At 37.7% G+C, this 17,285-nt stretch overlaps 2 protein-coding genes and 1 long non-coding RNA gene across 6 annotated transcripts; 2 read left to right on the top strand and 1 right to left on the bottom strand.

Annotated features, from left to right (window-relative positions):
• Window positions 1-107: 107 nt before the first annotated feature.
• On the bottom strand, window positions 108-3,656 carry LOC127985452 (uncharacterized). 4 transcript variants are annotated; one of them, XR_008160663.1, is made up of 6 exons: window positions 3,149-3,505; window positions 2,637-2,725; window positions 2,249-2,392; window positions 1,840-1,891; window positions 1,261-1,285; window positions 108-750 (listed from the first exon to the last, which is right to left on the bottom strand). It is a non-coding gene; the product is annotated as an uncharacterized LOC127985452 (long non-coding RNA). The 4 variants fall into 4 exon arrangements; XR_008160662.1 differs by lacking the exons at window positions 1,840-1,891; window positions 3,149-3,505 and adding an exon at window positions 3,540-3,656; XR_008160660.1 differs by lacking the exon at window positions 1,840-1,891.
• An 88-nt stretch (window positions 3,657-3,744) lies between these two features.
• LOC127985451 (uncharacterized) lies at window positions 3,745-6,080 on the top strand. Its single transcript, XM_052587455.1, has 8 exons — window positions 3,745-3,868; window positions 3,946-4,074; window positions 4,168-4,236; window positions 4,367-4,450; window positions 4,724-4,870; window positions 4,981-5,148; window positions 5,218-5,377; window positions 5,511-6,080. The coding sequence occupies exons 1-8, from the start codon at window positions 3,819-3,821 to the stop codon at window positions 5,679-5,681; spliced, it is 978 nt and encodes a 325-aa protein (XP_052443415.1). The 5' UTR covers window positions 3,745-3,818; the 3' UTR covers window positions 5,682-6,080.
• A 302-nt stretch (window positions 6,081-6,382) lies between these two features.
• Window positions 6,383-16,468, top strand: LOC127986384 (protein FAM53C-like). Its single transcript, XM_052588625.1, is given in 6 exon segments — window positions 6,383-6,875; window positions 10,227-10,440; window positions 10,533-10,590; window positions 12,271-12,458; window positions 12,460-13,116; window positions 15,278-16,468. Coding segments are annotated over 4 exon segments (1,125 nt in total). The 5' UTR covers window positions 6,383-6,875; window positions 10,227-10,440; window positions 10,533-10,583; the 3' UTR covers window positions 15,551-16,468.
• Window positions 16,469-17,285: the final 817 nt, after the last annotated feature.

Raw genomic sequence — 17,285 nt, forward strand, 5'->3', positions numbered from 1 at the left:
GTAAAGAATAATAAATGTAACTGATTTAACTAATAAAATGAATTACATATATACACAATCACTTTGTTATGGCTGTATTTTTTTAATACAGTAGAAAACTGATAGGATGTTAGATAATTTTTTTAATGTAAAATATCCATAAATTACAATCTACCTTATAATAAAAAATGCCCTCTATAATTACACAATTAACAGGTTTATCATTCCCTTGTCTGACCCATATCTACAGAATCGTTAGGGAATAGAAGCATCAAGTCTTATCTTTAACAGAGGTCATATTGTTTTAATTTGAACCTTTACTGTTTCATTGTGTGGAAGGTATAAGAGGGTAACTTCAGACACAACTCATAAAACATTTAGGCATATGCAGCCCTATTTACATGACGAACTTATAACAGAAACTTCATAACATGGAGTTCGATTTAGATTATGCTGATGCTCTTTGATCAAGGGCCAAAAACAGGTTACCCTCCACTTGGTGAATCAGAAGGATTTAACAGAATATGGGATAAAAATCTGTATGGTCCTGTGAAACAATAATGAAGTTCTTGCAAATTTTTATAAAGTTCAGGGAAACCTATTCAGAGAAGGCCTTGGTGAGCAAACGTTTAAAATGAGTGATCAGTGGCCTTTTTCTGGAGGATCCAAAACCTGAGAATCCCATCACAGCAGCCATTTCATCATCATCTTCAAAGTTGAGATCTTCTTCTGCCTTTCTTTTCTGTAGGCTTTTGCTTTCTCCTCATTAACCTGACAAAAAAATCAGGAGAGGTTCAGAACTTACGGTACTTGTATGCTGTTGTCAGAAAGCAAATTAATTGTTAAAGGGATAGTTTACCCAAAACTTATAGTATGCTGTATGATCATGTGTATTAATTTACACACCCCCAGGACACTGATTGTTCACATCGCAAGACCTCATAATATATATTTTTTTTTATTCTCAAGGGCCAATAGCTGCTGACTTGAATTTTACAAATCACCACGGACAATAGTTGTAATTTTTATTTTATTTTTACTGTTCTACTGAAGAGAAGTCACCTACATCTTGGATGACCTGATGGCGAGTAAATCAACAGCAAATAATAATTTTTTTTTCAATTAATTATCACCACAGATTATTTTTCAGACAAGCAAGTACCATGTTACAGAAAGCATGCACTGGACATTACAAAAATTATATTTTTATTTACAAATGTGAGCTAAGATTTTCCTTAAAAACGTGTTTTAACTTGGTCCAATGAAGAGCGTTCTACTCACATGGACATTCCCAGGTTTCTCTGATCTGTGGAATGGCAAAATAAATGTATTGAGTTGCTACTGACCAAGTGTGCTTACAAAATATTTGACTTTTCTACAGAAATACAACAACTAGACACTGAATTATAAGTAATAAGGGCGGAATACAAAATCTGTACTAAGAAGATAGAAAAATATATGTGATTCTGGACCACAAAAACTATTCATAATGGTAAATTGTTATGAAAATTATACATCACCTGAAAGCTGAATAAATAACCTTTCCATTGATGGATGCATGGTTAGGATAAGACAATATTTCGCCTATGCACAATTATTTGAAAGCCATGGTGCAAAAAAATCTAAGTATTGGGAAAATTGCCTTTTAATTTGTCCAAATGAATTTCAAATCAATGGATATTACTAATAAAATAAAATTACTAATAAATAAAATATCTTAATGGTACATGATCTTACCTTACTATCCTAATGATTTTGGGGATAAAAGAAAAATCTATTATTTGACTCATACAGTGTGTTGGCTATTGGTACACACACACACACACACACACACACACTCATATAAATATACATATATACCTGACATTTATGGAATCGTTTACTACACAAATCACAGACATTGCAGTAGTACCTGAGAGAAAGGAGATGCATAATGATATCAACAGAAACAGCACAATACCCCGAAACACTGTCAGGCAATAAAAATACTTTTAATAACCATTTTTACATAATACTTCCTGACACTTTACATTCATTCATAAATGCATTTTGGTTTTATGAATTTTAATTTGAAACATTTTTTCAAAAGGAAACCAGGAAAGCTTTATCAAAAGCTTTTATGACTTTTAGCTCAAATAGTAGTTGTGGCTTTATTGACAACATTTGCAGCACTATATATTTTCAGAACAGTGCTTTCTGCAGTTTAGAAACCATGCATGTTCACATCATGATATGATTAAGATTTTGATTAATCACAAAGTCCACTCACTTGCTCATAGTGCTAGAACGGTCATTGTCTAGCAGACACCCACCCACCCTCCCATCTCAGCCTGTGGTGTGGTCTTTGTGATGACGACTGTCTTTCCCAGTTTTGATTCCAGATCCACTTTATAATCTCTGTGGCGGAGAAGCTCTCGGATTGCATATAGAACAGAAAGGATGGATAACATGAGAAATACTGCTAGAAATTACTTACTTGGATGAACTATTGTCAGCTGAGCTAATTTTATTTGACCCTCTATCTGCCAATCTAACTTAAAATGTGCCTGTGTGTGTATATATATATATATATATATATATATATATATATATATATATATATATATATATATATATATATATATATATATATATATATGGAACATAGGTTTGCTTACCATCTTTTTACTGTCTCTCTTCTGAGTCGTTTCTGGGCCAGCTTTTCATATTCATCTTTGTCCCATTTACGACGAAAATCATTCTTGGACTACAAAACCAAACAGATGCTATTATAAAGATGTTAAACAAAGGAATCACATCAGCTGTATTCAGAAATCTGCTGAAAATGCATATGTGCACAAGAAAAACAACCCATCTGATCATATTGATAGTTTAACAAGGTTGTCATTCAGTTAAATACGAGAATACTAGAGACACTTTAGTATAAATACTAATAACAGATTGCCAAACGTCTCATAGTTAAATATATCCGTGTAAACAACAAAACAAAACCATTTGGTGTCACAACCCTCAACAAGCTTTAATTTTTCCCAGCTACCGACAACATCTACACTTTATAAAAGAAGAAATCAAAAACGGATTTATTTCATGGACAACTGTCAGAGAAGGTGGATATATTAAAGTTCTAGTCAAAGAAGCAAATCTAAACAAGTCTTTAAAAAATTCTTACCCTACTGCCAAACGCCATTTTGCTATCGTGATTCTTAAACAAGTGCCGCTATATTTCAAAAGAGATCCAACTAAAGCCGATATCAATAAAATCAATACAATTTCTGCCGCTGAGATTGGAAAATAACAACAACTTTGAAGTTGAACACAATATTCACAATATAAACACGGGAAAAAAAAAACGTTTTATATTGTTACGTTTAACGTGATTTACTCGAATAGTTTTGGTTTTCATAGCTGTTTTGTTTTTTTGCTGAATAATAAAAAAAGCTATTTATTGGCAGATAACACTGTGATAACACACTAAATAGTATAGTATAACCAGTTCTATATAGTATTATCTGCCAGTTATTTTGTTAAGGTAGGCTATGTGTCTGAAATGAAATATTTACTGTAAACTGGCAGCAACAATATTTTGACAGCTTTTTTTTTTCTCCGTGGCAATGATCAGTTGATCACATGATCAGTTCACAAGAAAAAAAGAGCGTTTTTTCCTTCCTCTTGAAATCGATATGACGATATTATTTTATTTTCTAATTTGTTTTGATGATTATTTTTTTTAATGATTAGTGGCCTTACCTGTCTCATTTGTATCGGCCCGCCCCCGTTACACCTGCCGCTTATAAAAAGCTTTGTCAAACGCAGTGTGTTGTGTGGCTGTAGCCAAAATCATGACAACACGCATAGAGAGCCTTCTTCAAAGCCCTTTTGAGTCGCGGTTGTATGTTTCTAAAGCCTATTTTGCACATTTGAAATTCTCGTTATGTTGCTGTAGCTTGTCTCTTGTTTGTATTTTAGAGGTCTGCCTCTTCATTTGTGGCCAACAGACGTTGCCCAAGACTTCAAGACTAAAACACACTCTCTCCCATGTAGCCCAGAACCTTGGCTTCTCCCAGGCTGCAGTTCAGTGTATGATAGTCTTGTCAGGTAAATATCTGGTGTTTTTTTTTTTTTTTTTTTTTTTTTTTGCAATTGTGTGCAAACTTGATACTGATTTGTGAACTGGAATCCCCCTCCCAGCTGTTCAAAGACCCCACAGTCCGCTTCACATAATGGAGAAAAGACTTGTGCTGGTCAGAAGCCTCGCAGGTCTGTTTTTACTCAGTTGTTGCATATCTGACGTCTTTGGGTGCAAGTTTAGTATGATACACTTTAAAAGTTAAACAACAAATTAAAAAAAAAGTTTTGAACCACTTAAAATGGCCAATTATCTGTTTAGGTCATCCATTCTTGAGCGGTGCATCCTGAAGATGTCTACGGCTAGTGTTGCTGTTGGAACGGAAGACATTGATGGGATCAACAGGTCTTTTTAATATGGTCATTGAAGGGAAAAGCTAGTATTTAATGAATTAATACAACTTGCATAGAAATTTTGAAGTTTTTTATTTTAAGACCAATCCTTCTAAAAGTAACGTTTAATAACTGGTGTGTGTGTACATGGAATTCTTAAGTGTGAAGTACTTAAGTGATACATTTTAAATTTATCTTGTGTATGTTTATTGCTCTAATAAAGACACTGTACATGTACTCTTATTTGGCCTTCTTGGGCCAGCCTATTAAATGACTTGTTTGGTAGGTCCCCATCAGGGCGACAGTGGTGCCCCAACAATGCAGACCCGGCACAACTTGAGACCAATGAGGCAGTTTTGAAGCGTAGACAAAAACAGATTCAGTATGGAAAGAACACCTGTGGCTACCAGAACTATGTTCAAAAAGTTCCAAAGTGAGAATTGAAGTTTTATTTAATTGCTAACAACTTAAAAAAAAAAAAAAAAAAAAAGCTTCTTGCTAAATGTATTGAAAGGTTCCTGGTTCTATTTCCTAACCAATCAGGCATCTGCGTGAGCCTGGGATTCACCCATCCACTCCAAACAAGTACCGCAAATATAGCCGCAGATCTTGGGATATGCAAGTCCGTCTCTGGCGGAGGGCACTTCATGCATGGGACCCACCATCTGCTTTCCAGAAAGACATGGAGGGACAAGATCCTGTTGATCAACTGTAAGCCTTCAAAGATGGTTTTTAAATTTGCAGTTTTTCTCATAACTTGTGAAACAATTAAACCTGTAGGCAGAGCTTGCTTGAGAAGATGAATACAGAGCTGTGCGACTGTGGTGAAAAGGAGGGCAGAGAATGGGAACTGGCACCAGACACCATGTCGTCGTCCATCTTTTCACAGTCTTCGGAGTTCTCAAACGATGGTCATTGGCTGTATTCTAATGCCACTCAGGTCAGACTTGAATACGGAGTTGGTAGAATTGTTTGAAGTGGTATTTTGTGGTAGATGTGTATATAAAACAAATGTTCTTCTCTTGTAAAGTACGGTGCATGGTTTCTGTGCTAACTGCAATTCTTCTGTCAAGGTTGGAGTCCCATGCCACCTGAGCCAAATCTCTCAGCCCGGACTGGGCTATGCCTTTAACAGTCACCTGACAGCACAGGAGAATGTCCTAGGATGGTTGCGCTTTCTCCTTGAGACGGACCACAACCAGGCACCTTTGCTGCATGAAGAGCCTTTCTGGAGATTTGCATAGCGTCTCAAATCATGATAATGTTCTGCACCGATTGGGTGCAAAGCTTGTTCTCCAGCGACGTTTGAATTGCACTTGGATCACCGTCTCCTAGTTCAGTATGCTTTGCACTTTATTTATTATTATATATATTTTTTTTAATCTAAGCACCCTCTCTAAATGTTTCAATATTGTACACGTTTAAGTACCTGTTATAGCTATTATTCCTCACTTTCTGGTTTGCTTTAAGTTTCTTTCCCTTCTAAAGCACAGGTTTTATTCCTTCTGTTCTGTGTTCCTAACACTCTCTTCTTCCTAGTTGTCACGTCAATGTTTTTCTAAAAACAGGAAGTTCCAAAGTTTTATTTGGTGTGTGTGTGTGGACCTCTATGAATGGAAAAACTAATAAAGTTGTGGACTGGCTAGCTGACTATGTCATTAAATTGTGCTACAATTGCTTCGTATGAATTTTATCCATTTAAATCTCACCTAATTAGTTCTTAACATAGCCTATCTTCATCTGTATTGGTTCATTGATTGGGTAAGTTCATTTCTAAAGTTGTACACTTGTCAAACTAAGAATAGTTTGCTCTTAAACCTATATTAATCCTGAAAAACTCTTAAATTAGAATTATTCGAAAAATTCCTTCAGAAATCACTACATTTCCCATGATTCCGAGTGTCGTTTTATCTCGGGATCGGCTCAGTCCAAAGAGTCAAGTTATCTCCCTGACCTGTACTGTTCGTCACTTCCACGTATCGTTCATTTATTCACCTCCTAATTTTTATACTCCTCCAGTTCCCGTTCCACGCGTTTGTATGAAGACCGCTGTAAGATGAACCTGAGTCCGTTTATGCTCTGAATGTTATTTACAAATTCCTCCATAGAAGGAGCGCACTTATTTTTCCCTAGTGGGCGATGTTGAGAAGACCGTCTGTATCTACCAAGCGTGCAATTGCAGACCAATCAATTTTACACGGTCCTTCAAATCATCTGTTCGGTCATCGTTTCTTATCCAGCGTGTTATTTCAACGGTATGTTTTTTGTTAAACAGAGCAGTCGGGGATTGTGTAAAGATCCATTTCCAGGCCGAAGCGAGGACGGTGTGTTAGACCGAAAGCCGACCTGCTTTAGCTTATACCGAATCGGCTGAATCTCTCGGCTGAGAGCCACATACAAGGCCTGGGGTTTTACCGACCATTCTCAGTTGACTCAAGGTAAGTCATTATCGTCGAAAACCATCAGTGCATCTTCGTTTAAACGCGGTGTTATTCATATATCTAGTTTCGCTGCAGTCGGACTCAATGTGCGTGGCTAGAAATCGTTTCGTGGGGCAGAAATTGCATTTCATAAACGTGTGTAAACAAATCTGCAGCACATGGCAGGGATGCAGTGATTTGCTTTTGCAGACTGGCGAACGGAACGTACTGTACTGTGACGGAAAGACATCTTAAATCTTTATTTCTTTAATAGGCCTGTTTACAGCAGCGCGTTAGCTAGCCCTGGTCGGCTGTTCCTGATTGGCTTGTCATATAGTCTCTTATGTCTTATCATGAAATGGAGCGCGATTTATTAAATGCTAAATCTAGAAATATAGTCTTTGGTTTTTGTGTGTTATATTCTAGCGTGGTCTGCAAAATCGAGCAAAATGCAATAGTGTACAACCGGTGCACGCGATATGAAACCGCTTTCTGCTTCCTAATGTAGACCAATGCTTATTTATAGCCTCAGTTCATTCGCTTGCCTTCGGCGTACAAAGATCAATACACGTTACTCTTAATGTGTATGCATGCTTAGAATGGGTAAACTTGGCTAATGCCCCGTGCAAACCGTACGCTCACGCTTCAGAAATGTAACCCAGTGGCCTAATGTTACCCGACCTTCAGCGCGATTTGATTTATAGGCTTCGATTCGATCGGGAAATGTATATATTTTTATCTCCGCAAATGATTTGAATTGTAGACGAAGGGTATGTTGTGCTACATGTCACGCTTAATGTGCTTATAATGGAGATGACAGGCAGCAGGCGCCCCTCCCCCCACTGCCTCCATCAGCCGCGGCCGCGCAGCGCGTTACCAAGGCAACGGCGGAACCGAGCCCGAGTCTGCTCGTGCCCGCCAGGATACGTCATTACTACCATCTTTTAAATACAACGGACCTCAATATCTGTTCAATATCTAAATACCCCCAAATCTCTGGTAGAGATATTTTAGTTACTGTTATTTAATTGCATTTCTACTCGTCTTTTTGTTTTAATTTTTTTTATTCGTTATTTATTTATTTAATCTTTTATTGGTTTTCTTAAAAATTTCCACGGACCCCCAGCACTCTTGTGGCCCCTGATTTAAATGAAGTGCACTAGCATACCGTATATACATTAAAGGGTTAGTTCACCCAAAAATGAAAATTATGTCAGTAATGACTCACCCTCATGTCCTTCCAAACCCGTTAAAAGCTTTGTTTATCTTCGGGAACAGTTTAAGATATTTTCAATGGAATCTCAAAGCTCTCTGACCCTATAGACAGCAAGGATATTTCAACGATCAACACACGAAAATGTAGCAAGGACGTCTGTTAAATAGTCCATGTGATGTCAGGGGTTCAACCATAATTTTAAAAGCTACACGAATACATTTTTTGTGCAAAGAAAACCACAATAACATAATTTATTCAGCAATTCTTATCCCTGAGTTACCCCCTTCCGCCGTTTTGGAGAGTACCCCACAAACAATGTAATCTGTGTTGTTCATGCTCCGCATCTGCATGCTATCTACTGAACGTGAACAATGCTGCTTCCATTGATTATTCGTAATATTACTTTTGAACCCCTGATGTCACATGGAATATTTTTTTCGATGACCTTGCTATGTTTGTATGCGTTGATCGTGGTAATATCAGTGCTCTATGGAAGGTCAAAGAGCTCTTAAGAATTCCTCAAAAATATCTTAATTTGTGTTCTTAAGATGAGCAAAGGTCTTATTTGGTTTGGAACGACATGAGGGTGGGTAATTAATGACAGAATTTACATTTTTGGGTGACATAACCCTTTATTACAGTCACGTTGGGATAATGTGGTTTTAAAGCAGTTTTTAAGTGGTTTTATAACCTCCAGCACTCTTTTATGGCCCCCTGTAAACCCCTTATTTAAATAATGTGCACCCAGTACAGTGCTGTCGGATGATTTTGTGGTTTTAATTCTCTGTGTGTCCGTAAACTCAGACAGGGAAGGATGTGTTTGTAGGAGTTCCCACGGTGGCATCAGGCCAGCAGAACAGCCGGTTCCTTGACTGCGCAGCTTTCCCAGACACCTGTCACCAAGCACTCCCTATTCATGTGTGCTGAAATGGGAGACCGCTAGCAGACTGGGCCTTGCCCTGCAGGGTAACAGACCTTAGTCGGTTTTGGAGAGCGAGAACTTCTCTAATTAAACCATAAGCTGAGGATACTTCAAAAGAGAAACGCAGAATAACCGAGCATAAAAGCACAATAATATTCAAATATTCATTAGAATTGGTCACATTCTGTTCATGTTAAGATCAAAAACACATTAACCTGATTATAATAAAGGAATTGCCAGGTTTAGCCTGTTTCTTGATGTCTGGGAAGAAAAGTCCTGTTTCTGTTTTGGTGTATTTTGTTGCTGTGCAAGCCTATTTTTCAGTGTTATTTTGAAGGAACTTTAAATACATGCAAGTCAGTCACCTGAAATTCCTGGTTTGTTTCTGTGTGAAAGTGTGATGTCAGCAATTTTGCATTATAGCGCTCATTAATCAAAGAGAATTTTATATTTTTGCTGTAGGCAGAGCATAGTTAACAAAGACTGCTCTCGTGCCTACTTCACAGAGAGTATTATTTGTAGTATGAAAGTCGTGGAGGTGAAATTATAGTTTTTTTTTCTGCTTCATGCTGGACCCGTGGTCTGTTTAATGATTTTTCCGAATGGAGATGGCTGTTTGATTCTTTCTTTTAGTATTTTTTGCATTTGGTATAGTCTTTTAAATATATCTAGCCAGGCAAAAATAATATTTTTCTGTTCATTTCCTTGCAAAGTTTAGTTACACAGGAAGGACTCTTATCGAGGATTTATTCTCTTTGTGAACATGACAAATCTTATATGTGAGTGGCTGCACCTTTTTGTATCAGACAGGAAATGAAAAAGCATTTTATGTTGGAGTACATCAGGAATATTTAGCAGTTTTGGTAATTGTATTCTTTTTCTTTTTTCTTTTTTACAATTCAAGCAGCTAAGTAACTCCAGAGATTTGCATGAGAAACTGCTCTATTGTTAAACATTTACCTTTGACTTTAGTTTTGTTCCACCATTTTGTATAGTCCTCAATTTAGAACAAGTCTTTTAGTGTTCACATACATTTATTTAAAGGGGTTTCATCATGAGAAATCACATGTTTCTTGATCCTTTGAGCATTCATGAAAACACACTATGACTCAACTAAAACTGAAAATTCCAAAAAGACCATCTAAAGACCAAAATAATTTATGGTTTGTCTTAAGAAAAGATCAAATGTATTTTAAATCGAATACTTTATTTGACGACTTCTGTGTCCTAGGTGAGGATGACATCCTGGTTCCCGAGTGAGATCGAGCGAGCAGTGTGTCCTGGATGTTTGGTGGCCAGTGCTTCAGTTTTATCTAGTGCACATCAGCATCTTTCCTTCATTTCCTACTCTTCCTTCCTTCTCTAATTTGCCATGCCATGGTTTCGTTAAATCTTAAACAACAACGTTGTCCCAGCATCAACAACAACCACTGGACGGCAAACTGGTAAAGCTTGTGCTTTAGATCTCAGCACAGATATGTTTCACTTTATCATTTATCTGTCTCTTAAAGTAATATTTTTTTAAAACTTCTTTCAGTCTCTACTTCATCGCCAGAGCCCCGAAACCAGCCGGCCCACAGATGGATTGATGCCTGGTATGTAACCAATCTCTTGAGTATCTGGAAGTCTTTAGCTCCTTAGTTTTCTTCTTTGTTTTTAGAGCAAATGTAAAAACTCCCATAAGCCCAACAGCCTCATTGGTTTTCTAAATTATAGCTGCTAGTTAAAGGGATAGTTCACCCAAAAATGTAAATCCTGTCATTAATTACTCACCCTTATGTCATCCTGTAAAACTGTAAGACTTTGTTCATCTTCAGAACACAAATTAGGATATTTTTGATGAATTCTGAGAGCTTTCTGACCTTCCATAGATGGCAATGATCCTAACATGACCAAGGTCCAGAAACATAGCAAGGACGTTGTTAAAATAGTCCATGTTACATCAGTGGTTCAACCGTAATTTTATGAAGCTATGGGAATACTTTTTGTACACAAAGAAAATAAAAATGATGACTTTATTCAACAATTTGTCTCCTCCGCATCACACTATAGCACCATATTGGAGAGTATTACATACATAAACGATATGTATGTGGATATGTTGTTTACATTCAGATCAAAGCATAAGATCATCAGATCATTGCTGAATAATGCAATTTGGACAAGTGGTAGCTCATCCGATCAATGTTATAAATGTTATATGTTATACGATTTCCTGCAATTTATCATTTGTAGTAATATTTTTGGTTTGTGTGCATATTCAAAATAGAATGCTGCTATAATGATGTGTCTTTGTATTTCCACCCAAAAATTTGTATTACCCCGGTACCCTAGACAAAAACTCAAAAGGACTTTTCCACTTACTTTTGGATTATTGCCGAAAATAAGCTCTATCATCAGCAAAAGTATGATTCTTGTGCATTTTATCATGATATTCTTCACAAATTAAGACACCATTTATGAATTTTGAAGTTTAAATATAATCTCCAGAAATAAAAAGCTAAAGCTAGGCCATAAACAAACTACACCAGTGTCACATGACTTCGACAGTTATCTTAATTAGTAAGTATTAAACAAATACATGTACATAATTGTGTACTTAATAAAAATACCCTGCAATTGTACTTTCAGTATACTAAAGTGGTATACTTAAAATTGGAATAATTAATTTCCTACTCAGTGCACTTTATTTGTGTGAAAGTAGCACTGAGGTCTAACTAGAGATATACAGAAGTATATTTTATTGTGCTGAAATGGAACTATTGCAAATATACTGTAGGTACACTTTATATAGCTTGCATTTAAAGACCTATATTATTCGAAGGTCATACAATCCTCATTAATAATGACATTAAAACACAATTTAGGCTTAATATCGTGACGTATAAAGTTGTACTCCAAATAAAGTGTAATAATCATTTTAATATCAGTAGGTCTCATGCGATACATCAGTAAATATATAAAAGATTTGACCTATACTTGGTATAAAATAAATGTATTTGAAATATATTCCTTTTTTTTTTCTTTTTTTTTTTACCAGGGAGAGCATTTATTAGAATAAAATGTAAAAATGTTATTAGCTTGTTAAAACCCCTATTTCACAAATTGCACCCATTTAACCAAAAAAATCTTTCAAAAAACACACTGACTTCAGGAAGTTCTAGAATGCTTGTTTCTGGGTTTGGGCCTACAAAAATCCACGATATGCTCACCTCTAATGTCTTCTGGTGTCTTGATGAATGATTAACTCCTAAAACTAAGTCTCTCTCTTTCAGAGAGCAGTTACTGGCAGCTCTGCCCTCCTTCGAAGGCCAGCCTGCAGGGGGTGCTCAGCTCCAGCTTCCCCCCCGGCCCCGTGCCCCTGGGTCCTCCAGAAAGCCACCTGCCGGAGGGGGATGCCCTGAACCGTCCGCTCGCCCCTAGCACCTCTGTGACGGACCTGTCTTTTCCCGGGCCTCCCCCTCCCCCCCCCGCCACCCCCCAAACGCCACTGTCGTTCGCTGTCTGTACCAGAGGACCTTTCACGCTGCCGGTACACCTGGCGGCCAAGCGCCTCCAAGGTCTGGACACCAGTGAACCGCCGATGCCACAGTGGAGGGGGTGCGGGGGGGCCGTGTCCACTGCGTGCCCCCAGCTCCTCGCTCAACTCCTCGCTGCATTCTTCTTCCAGCCCCACCTTTTTCAGTCTGGCCCTTTCCCCAGATTCCCCGCTGCCGTGGACTTTCCCCTGGGACCCAAATGACAGTGCCGGAGGCGGTGCCTGCTGCTGCTTCTTCCCCTCGCCATCCTCATGCTCCTCCTCTCCCTCGCCGCTCCACCCACCGCCTCCTCCGCAGAGGCGCTTCTCCCTCTCTCCTGTGCTCATCCGCGAAGCTGCTGCCCAGTTTTTGCCGCCACCTCCGGTGCCCCCACAAATCACGTCTCACCCTCCGGCGGTGCCGCCCTCGCCCTCGTCCGCCTGCAGCACTCCGTCTTCGGTGCGCCGTGCTCTTCCTCCTCAACTTCCACGGTGCCATTCTCAGCCCTGCGACCTGCTCCTGTTCAAACCTGGCCTAAAGCGCCGCAGGGACCCGGACAGACCATTCGCACGGCCTGTGCTAGATTTTACCAAAATGACACAGGTATGCCGTTCCTTACCATTCTGAAGATACAGCTACTATAGCTACTATATAGTAGGTTATTATTATTGGCACATCTGATGGGAATGTAGAAAAGGAGGCAGCTGACAGAAAGGAAAAATGATAAAATATGACATTGCTTCAAGTAGCGCTGAGTATTAATTACAAATTTATATTAGAATTATAAATGCTTAATATTTTTGTGAAAACAATGGTACCATTCAAACATTTGTATAAGATTTTAAAAAAGAGAGAGAAATTACTAATTGTATTCATCATGCATGAAAGCGACAACAGACATTTAAAATGATTTCTGTTTAATAAATGCATTTAATTTAATTAATATATTTGATTAATGCAAATAAATGCTTTTCATTAAACTTTATATTTATATTTTATATGAACTTTATATTTTCTGTCTGTCAAATTTCACATACATTTTCTTGTGGATGTTGAGAAGGAGTGCTGCAGTGAATTTTTGTTATCTAGAGGCAAATTCAATTTATGGAATATTAGATATTATAATCTTAAACATTAATTTCTCTGTACGGTGTTGAATATGTTATTGTGAAAAGTGCTACAGCCTACATATATATCAGTTATTTAAGTTTTTGCCACCTTTTGTGTATTTGAACAAATCTGTGATTTAGACTGATTTCAACTGGTAGCTCATCTTTTTGGACTTCTGATTAGAAGAATCAATTTGTTACGTAATTAATTTAAATTAGACAAGAAACTCATTTTCCAGTAGGAAATGTTTGGATTTCATAAGTCAGCCTTATACCACTTTTGTCTAAAGGATATCTTGTTAAAATTAGAATGTTTGGTGAAACTTTAAATGTTTGTTAAATAGTTTGCTGCTTGGCTTCGAGAGTAGTTTTGTAAAAAGTGTGTTTATATAAACAATTTGGTTTGAAAATGACTAATTTCAGAAGTGTAACATTGAACAAATCTCATGAAACAAATATATTTGCATTGTTTTACTTTATCATAAACCAATGAAAGTTCTCATCACATTTGGTTTGAGATGTTTAGTTCCCTATAATTTGCAACTCTGTGTGGTGTTGGAGCATCTGTACAGTTGTACAGCTTTGTGTTTTTGTCATGTTTATCTTTGCAACTCCACTTTGAAAACTTTGGGGCATTAAAATTAGGGATGCACGATAAATATCGACCGATATATATTGCGCATCTTGTCAGTAATGACGGTTCTGTAATCAGCGGTATGCAATTACGTGTGCAATTTCAGGTGGAGCAGCATTTACTACACAGAGCCATTGTTCACATCATATTTTGCGCAGGATTCGTTCTGCTTTCAGTTTATTTATACAATGTAGCTCTTGTAAATCTGTCATGAGGAGAATGCAAGGCTTTTCATTCTATTTTTGGAACGGAGAAACAACCTTTCTTTGACTGAATGCGTGTTGCATTGACGTCACGGGACTCGTCTAAGACCAAGATCTTAGAAAAATGTGTAGCAATTGCGAAAATTTGCTAGCTGTTGCGAAAATTTCGGAGTTTGTTTGATTTTGTGAAAAAACGCACGTGTACAGATTTACCATTGATTACAGAACCGGCTTTATTGTTAAGACGCGCATTAAATATCGGTGAATATTTATTGTGCATCCCTAATAAAAACGAGGTCACACTTTAGAATAGGTAACACTTGTTAACTATTATCTACGACATTTCTCTCAATAAATTCTTAATTTGCTGCTTATTAATAGTTAGTAAGGTAGTTGTTAGGTTTAGGTATTGGGTAAGATTAGGGATGTAGAATAAGGTCAAGTAGAATAAGGCATTAATATGTTCTTAATTAGCACTAATACATGGCTAATATTCTAGTAATATGCGTGCTAATAAGCAACTAATAAGTGTTACCTATTATAAAGTGTTATCAAAAATGATCTTGAATATTAATTAGGTGCTTTGGCAAATGCCCAATATCCTTTGTAAAAAGTAAGATGGTTGCTAGCTATAGTAGCTTAATGCTGACATGTTCGTTCAGTCCACAGCAGAAACAGCCCTTTGACGCAGAGGCTTCTGCTTGCTTGTGGCCATAACTATCCAAATATATGATTGTGTTCCAAAAAGCAGCTTGGAAGTCTCATGAATTGTTGCTTTGCCAGTGTTTAACTGAAGTTATCTATCTATTTGTTTTCAGACTCGAAGCACAGACCCTCTCAGTTACATGGAACGTGGCAGACTGGCCTGTGGCGGGGACGTCTGTATGGGCCTTGAGCCTTTTTTTGGAGACTTCAGAGGCTCATGTTCACCTGCTGAAGGCCTGGGTAGGACAAGTATTGGGCCTTTAAGTGAAAGTGACGAGGAGGAGGAGAGAGAGGAGGAGGACCCCGAAGAGCGTGATGGGGGACAAACTAGCGTGTTTGAAAGGGATTGTACTGAACTAGATATCAGCCTCATTGAGGAGAACTGAAAGTTATCCGGGGAAGATCTTCTTTCCCCCCTCACCTCCACCGCCAGCATTCAGCTTTCTCTGCATCACCTGCTACCTTACACTGGCAGGCCTCTCAGGAACCCTGCTGCCCTTGCACGAGGTGCGCAGGCGTAGACACCCATTAATGAAGACATGCCGACTACTATCTTATGCAGGCAGTCACAGAAGCTGACCCATCAACATTGTACATTCCGGAATGAGTTGCTGAGACATTCTGAAGGATGCAAATATTTCAAAAAGGAGATTTATGTGTATCGGACGTCCTTTTAGAATTCATCTTTTAACTGACAGAACGGAACTGGAGGCCAACTGCTTCCCGCTTCTTTCTTTTCTCATCTTTCCTCTCGACTTGTTTTGATAGTAAGAATAGGCTTTCTTGAAAGATGGTTATAAATATCAGTGTTTTGTTCAGTTGAAATATAAAAGGGCAGTATGACATAGCAGTATTTACTCTGCAGACCTTTATACTTCCTGAAAAAAGGTCCATCTAATTCAACATAAGCCTTAAGATGCCTGTTTTTTTTTCTTCCTCTTAATCAAAAGATTCCTCAAGGAAATGAATTGTGTACTGTAGCTGTTGTTCTGTTTTTATTTCTGCAGTCTCTCTCTCTCTCTTTTTTTATCTGTACAATGCATTCCTCTAAAATTGAAATGTGTATACATTTATTAATGCACTGTATTTGGGACATTTAGAAAGAAACAATGAACGCAACCACTGTATTCTGAAGGCACATCGTTATACTGTATTGTACAGCGAGTATTTGTTCAAATAAGTTGTGTAAAGATGGTAGCTTGAAGGTTGGAGACAGGCTATTTCTGTCATTTAGAGATTTTTTTTTTATTGTATGTGTGATAAATTCAGACTCTTTATGTAAAAATAAAGTTTATTTGAAATTACACCGAGTTGACATTAACTCAGTGAGTTGTCTAAAAACTAATGAAATTAAGCAAGAGTTATTTTGGATTATTTGAATTTGAATACATTTTTTAATTATATGAATATAGCCCGAACCCAGAGAACTCCCCCATCCCTAATATGGGATGAAAATAGATTAGGAGTGAGGTGTTGGGGTGGGGTGGAGGAGGGATGGTGGAAAACTGTCATTGGCTAGAGGCTGGTAGGCTGCATATACATACTGTAGTGATTTTTGCTTTCGCCAACCTAGGGAGGCGAGATAGTGTAGTGATGAGTACATCACAGAAGAAAGATTGGTGGGATCTCTAACTTGTAGAACCTCTTTCTGTATCATCAACCAAGGGAAGACACAAGTGTAATAAAATTGATTTTTTTAAACAAAATATAGACAAGAGTAATCAACAACTACTAAACGAATACCATAAATGAAATAGGAATAAAGTGCATAAGATGCATAAAAAGCAAATGATTGTGTTGCAATGTCAGAGCTACGCTATATGGAAAGATAAACTGTTGCTACTCGGAAAGAAATAAGATTCTATTATGCATCAAACAAATACATGAAGGATTTGCTATAATCTTCCATCAGCTATATGATATGTAAATGAGAAAAATCATATACTGACAATATCGAAAAATACCAAGGGCTCTGGAAAAGGTTTGGATAAGTGATATTTACGTTCTCAGTGGTCGAGTGAGCAGTCCGGTAGCGGTGACTTCATCCACTGGTTGTGCTGGTAGCAGTGCAGTGGGGAAAGGAACAAGAATCCATTTCGACAGCCTGGAAAACCAAGAGCT

Source organism: Carassius gibelio, chromosome B21, assembly GCF_023724105.1.
Source record: "Carassius gibelio isolate Cgi1373 ecotype wild population from Czech Republic chromosome B21, carGib1.2-hapl.c, whole genome shotgun sequence".
NCBI classification, from domain to species: domain Eukaryota; kingdom Metazoa; phylum Chordata; class Actinopteri; order Cypriniformes; family Cyprinidae; genus Carassius; species Carassius gibelio.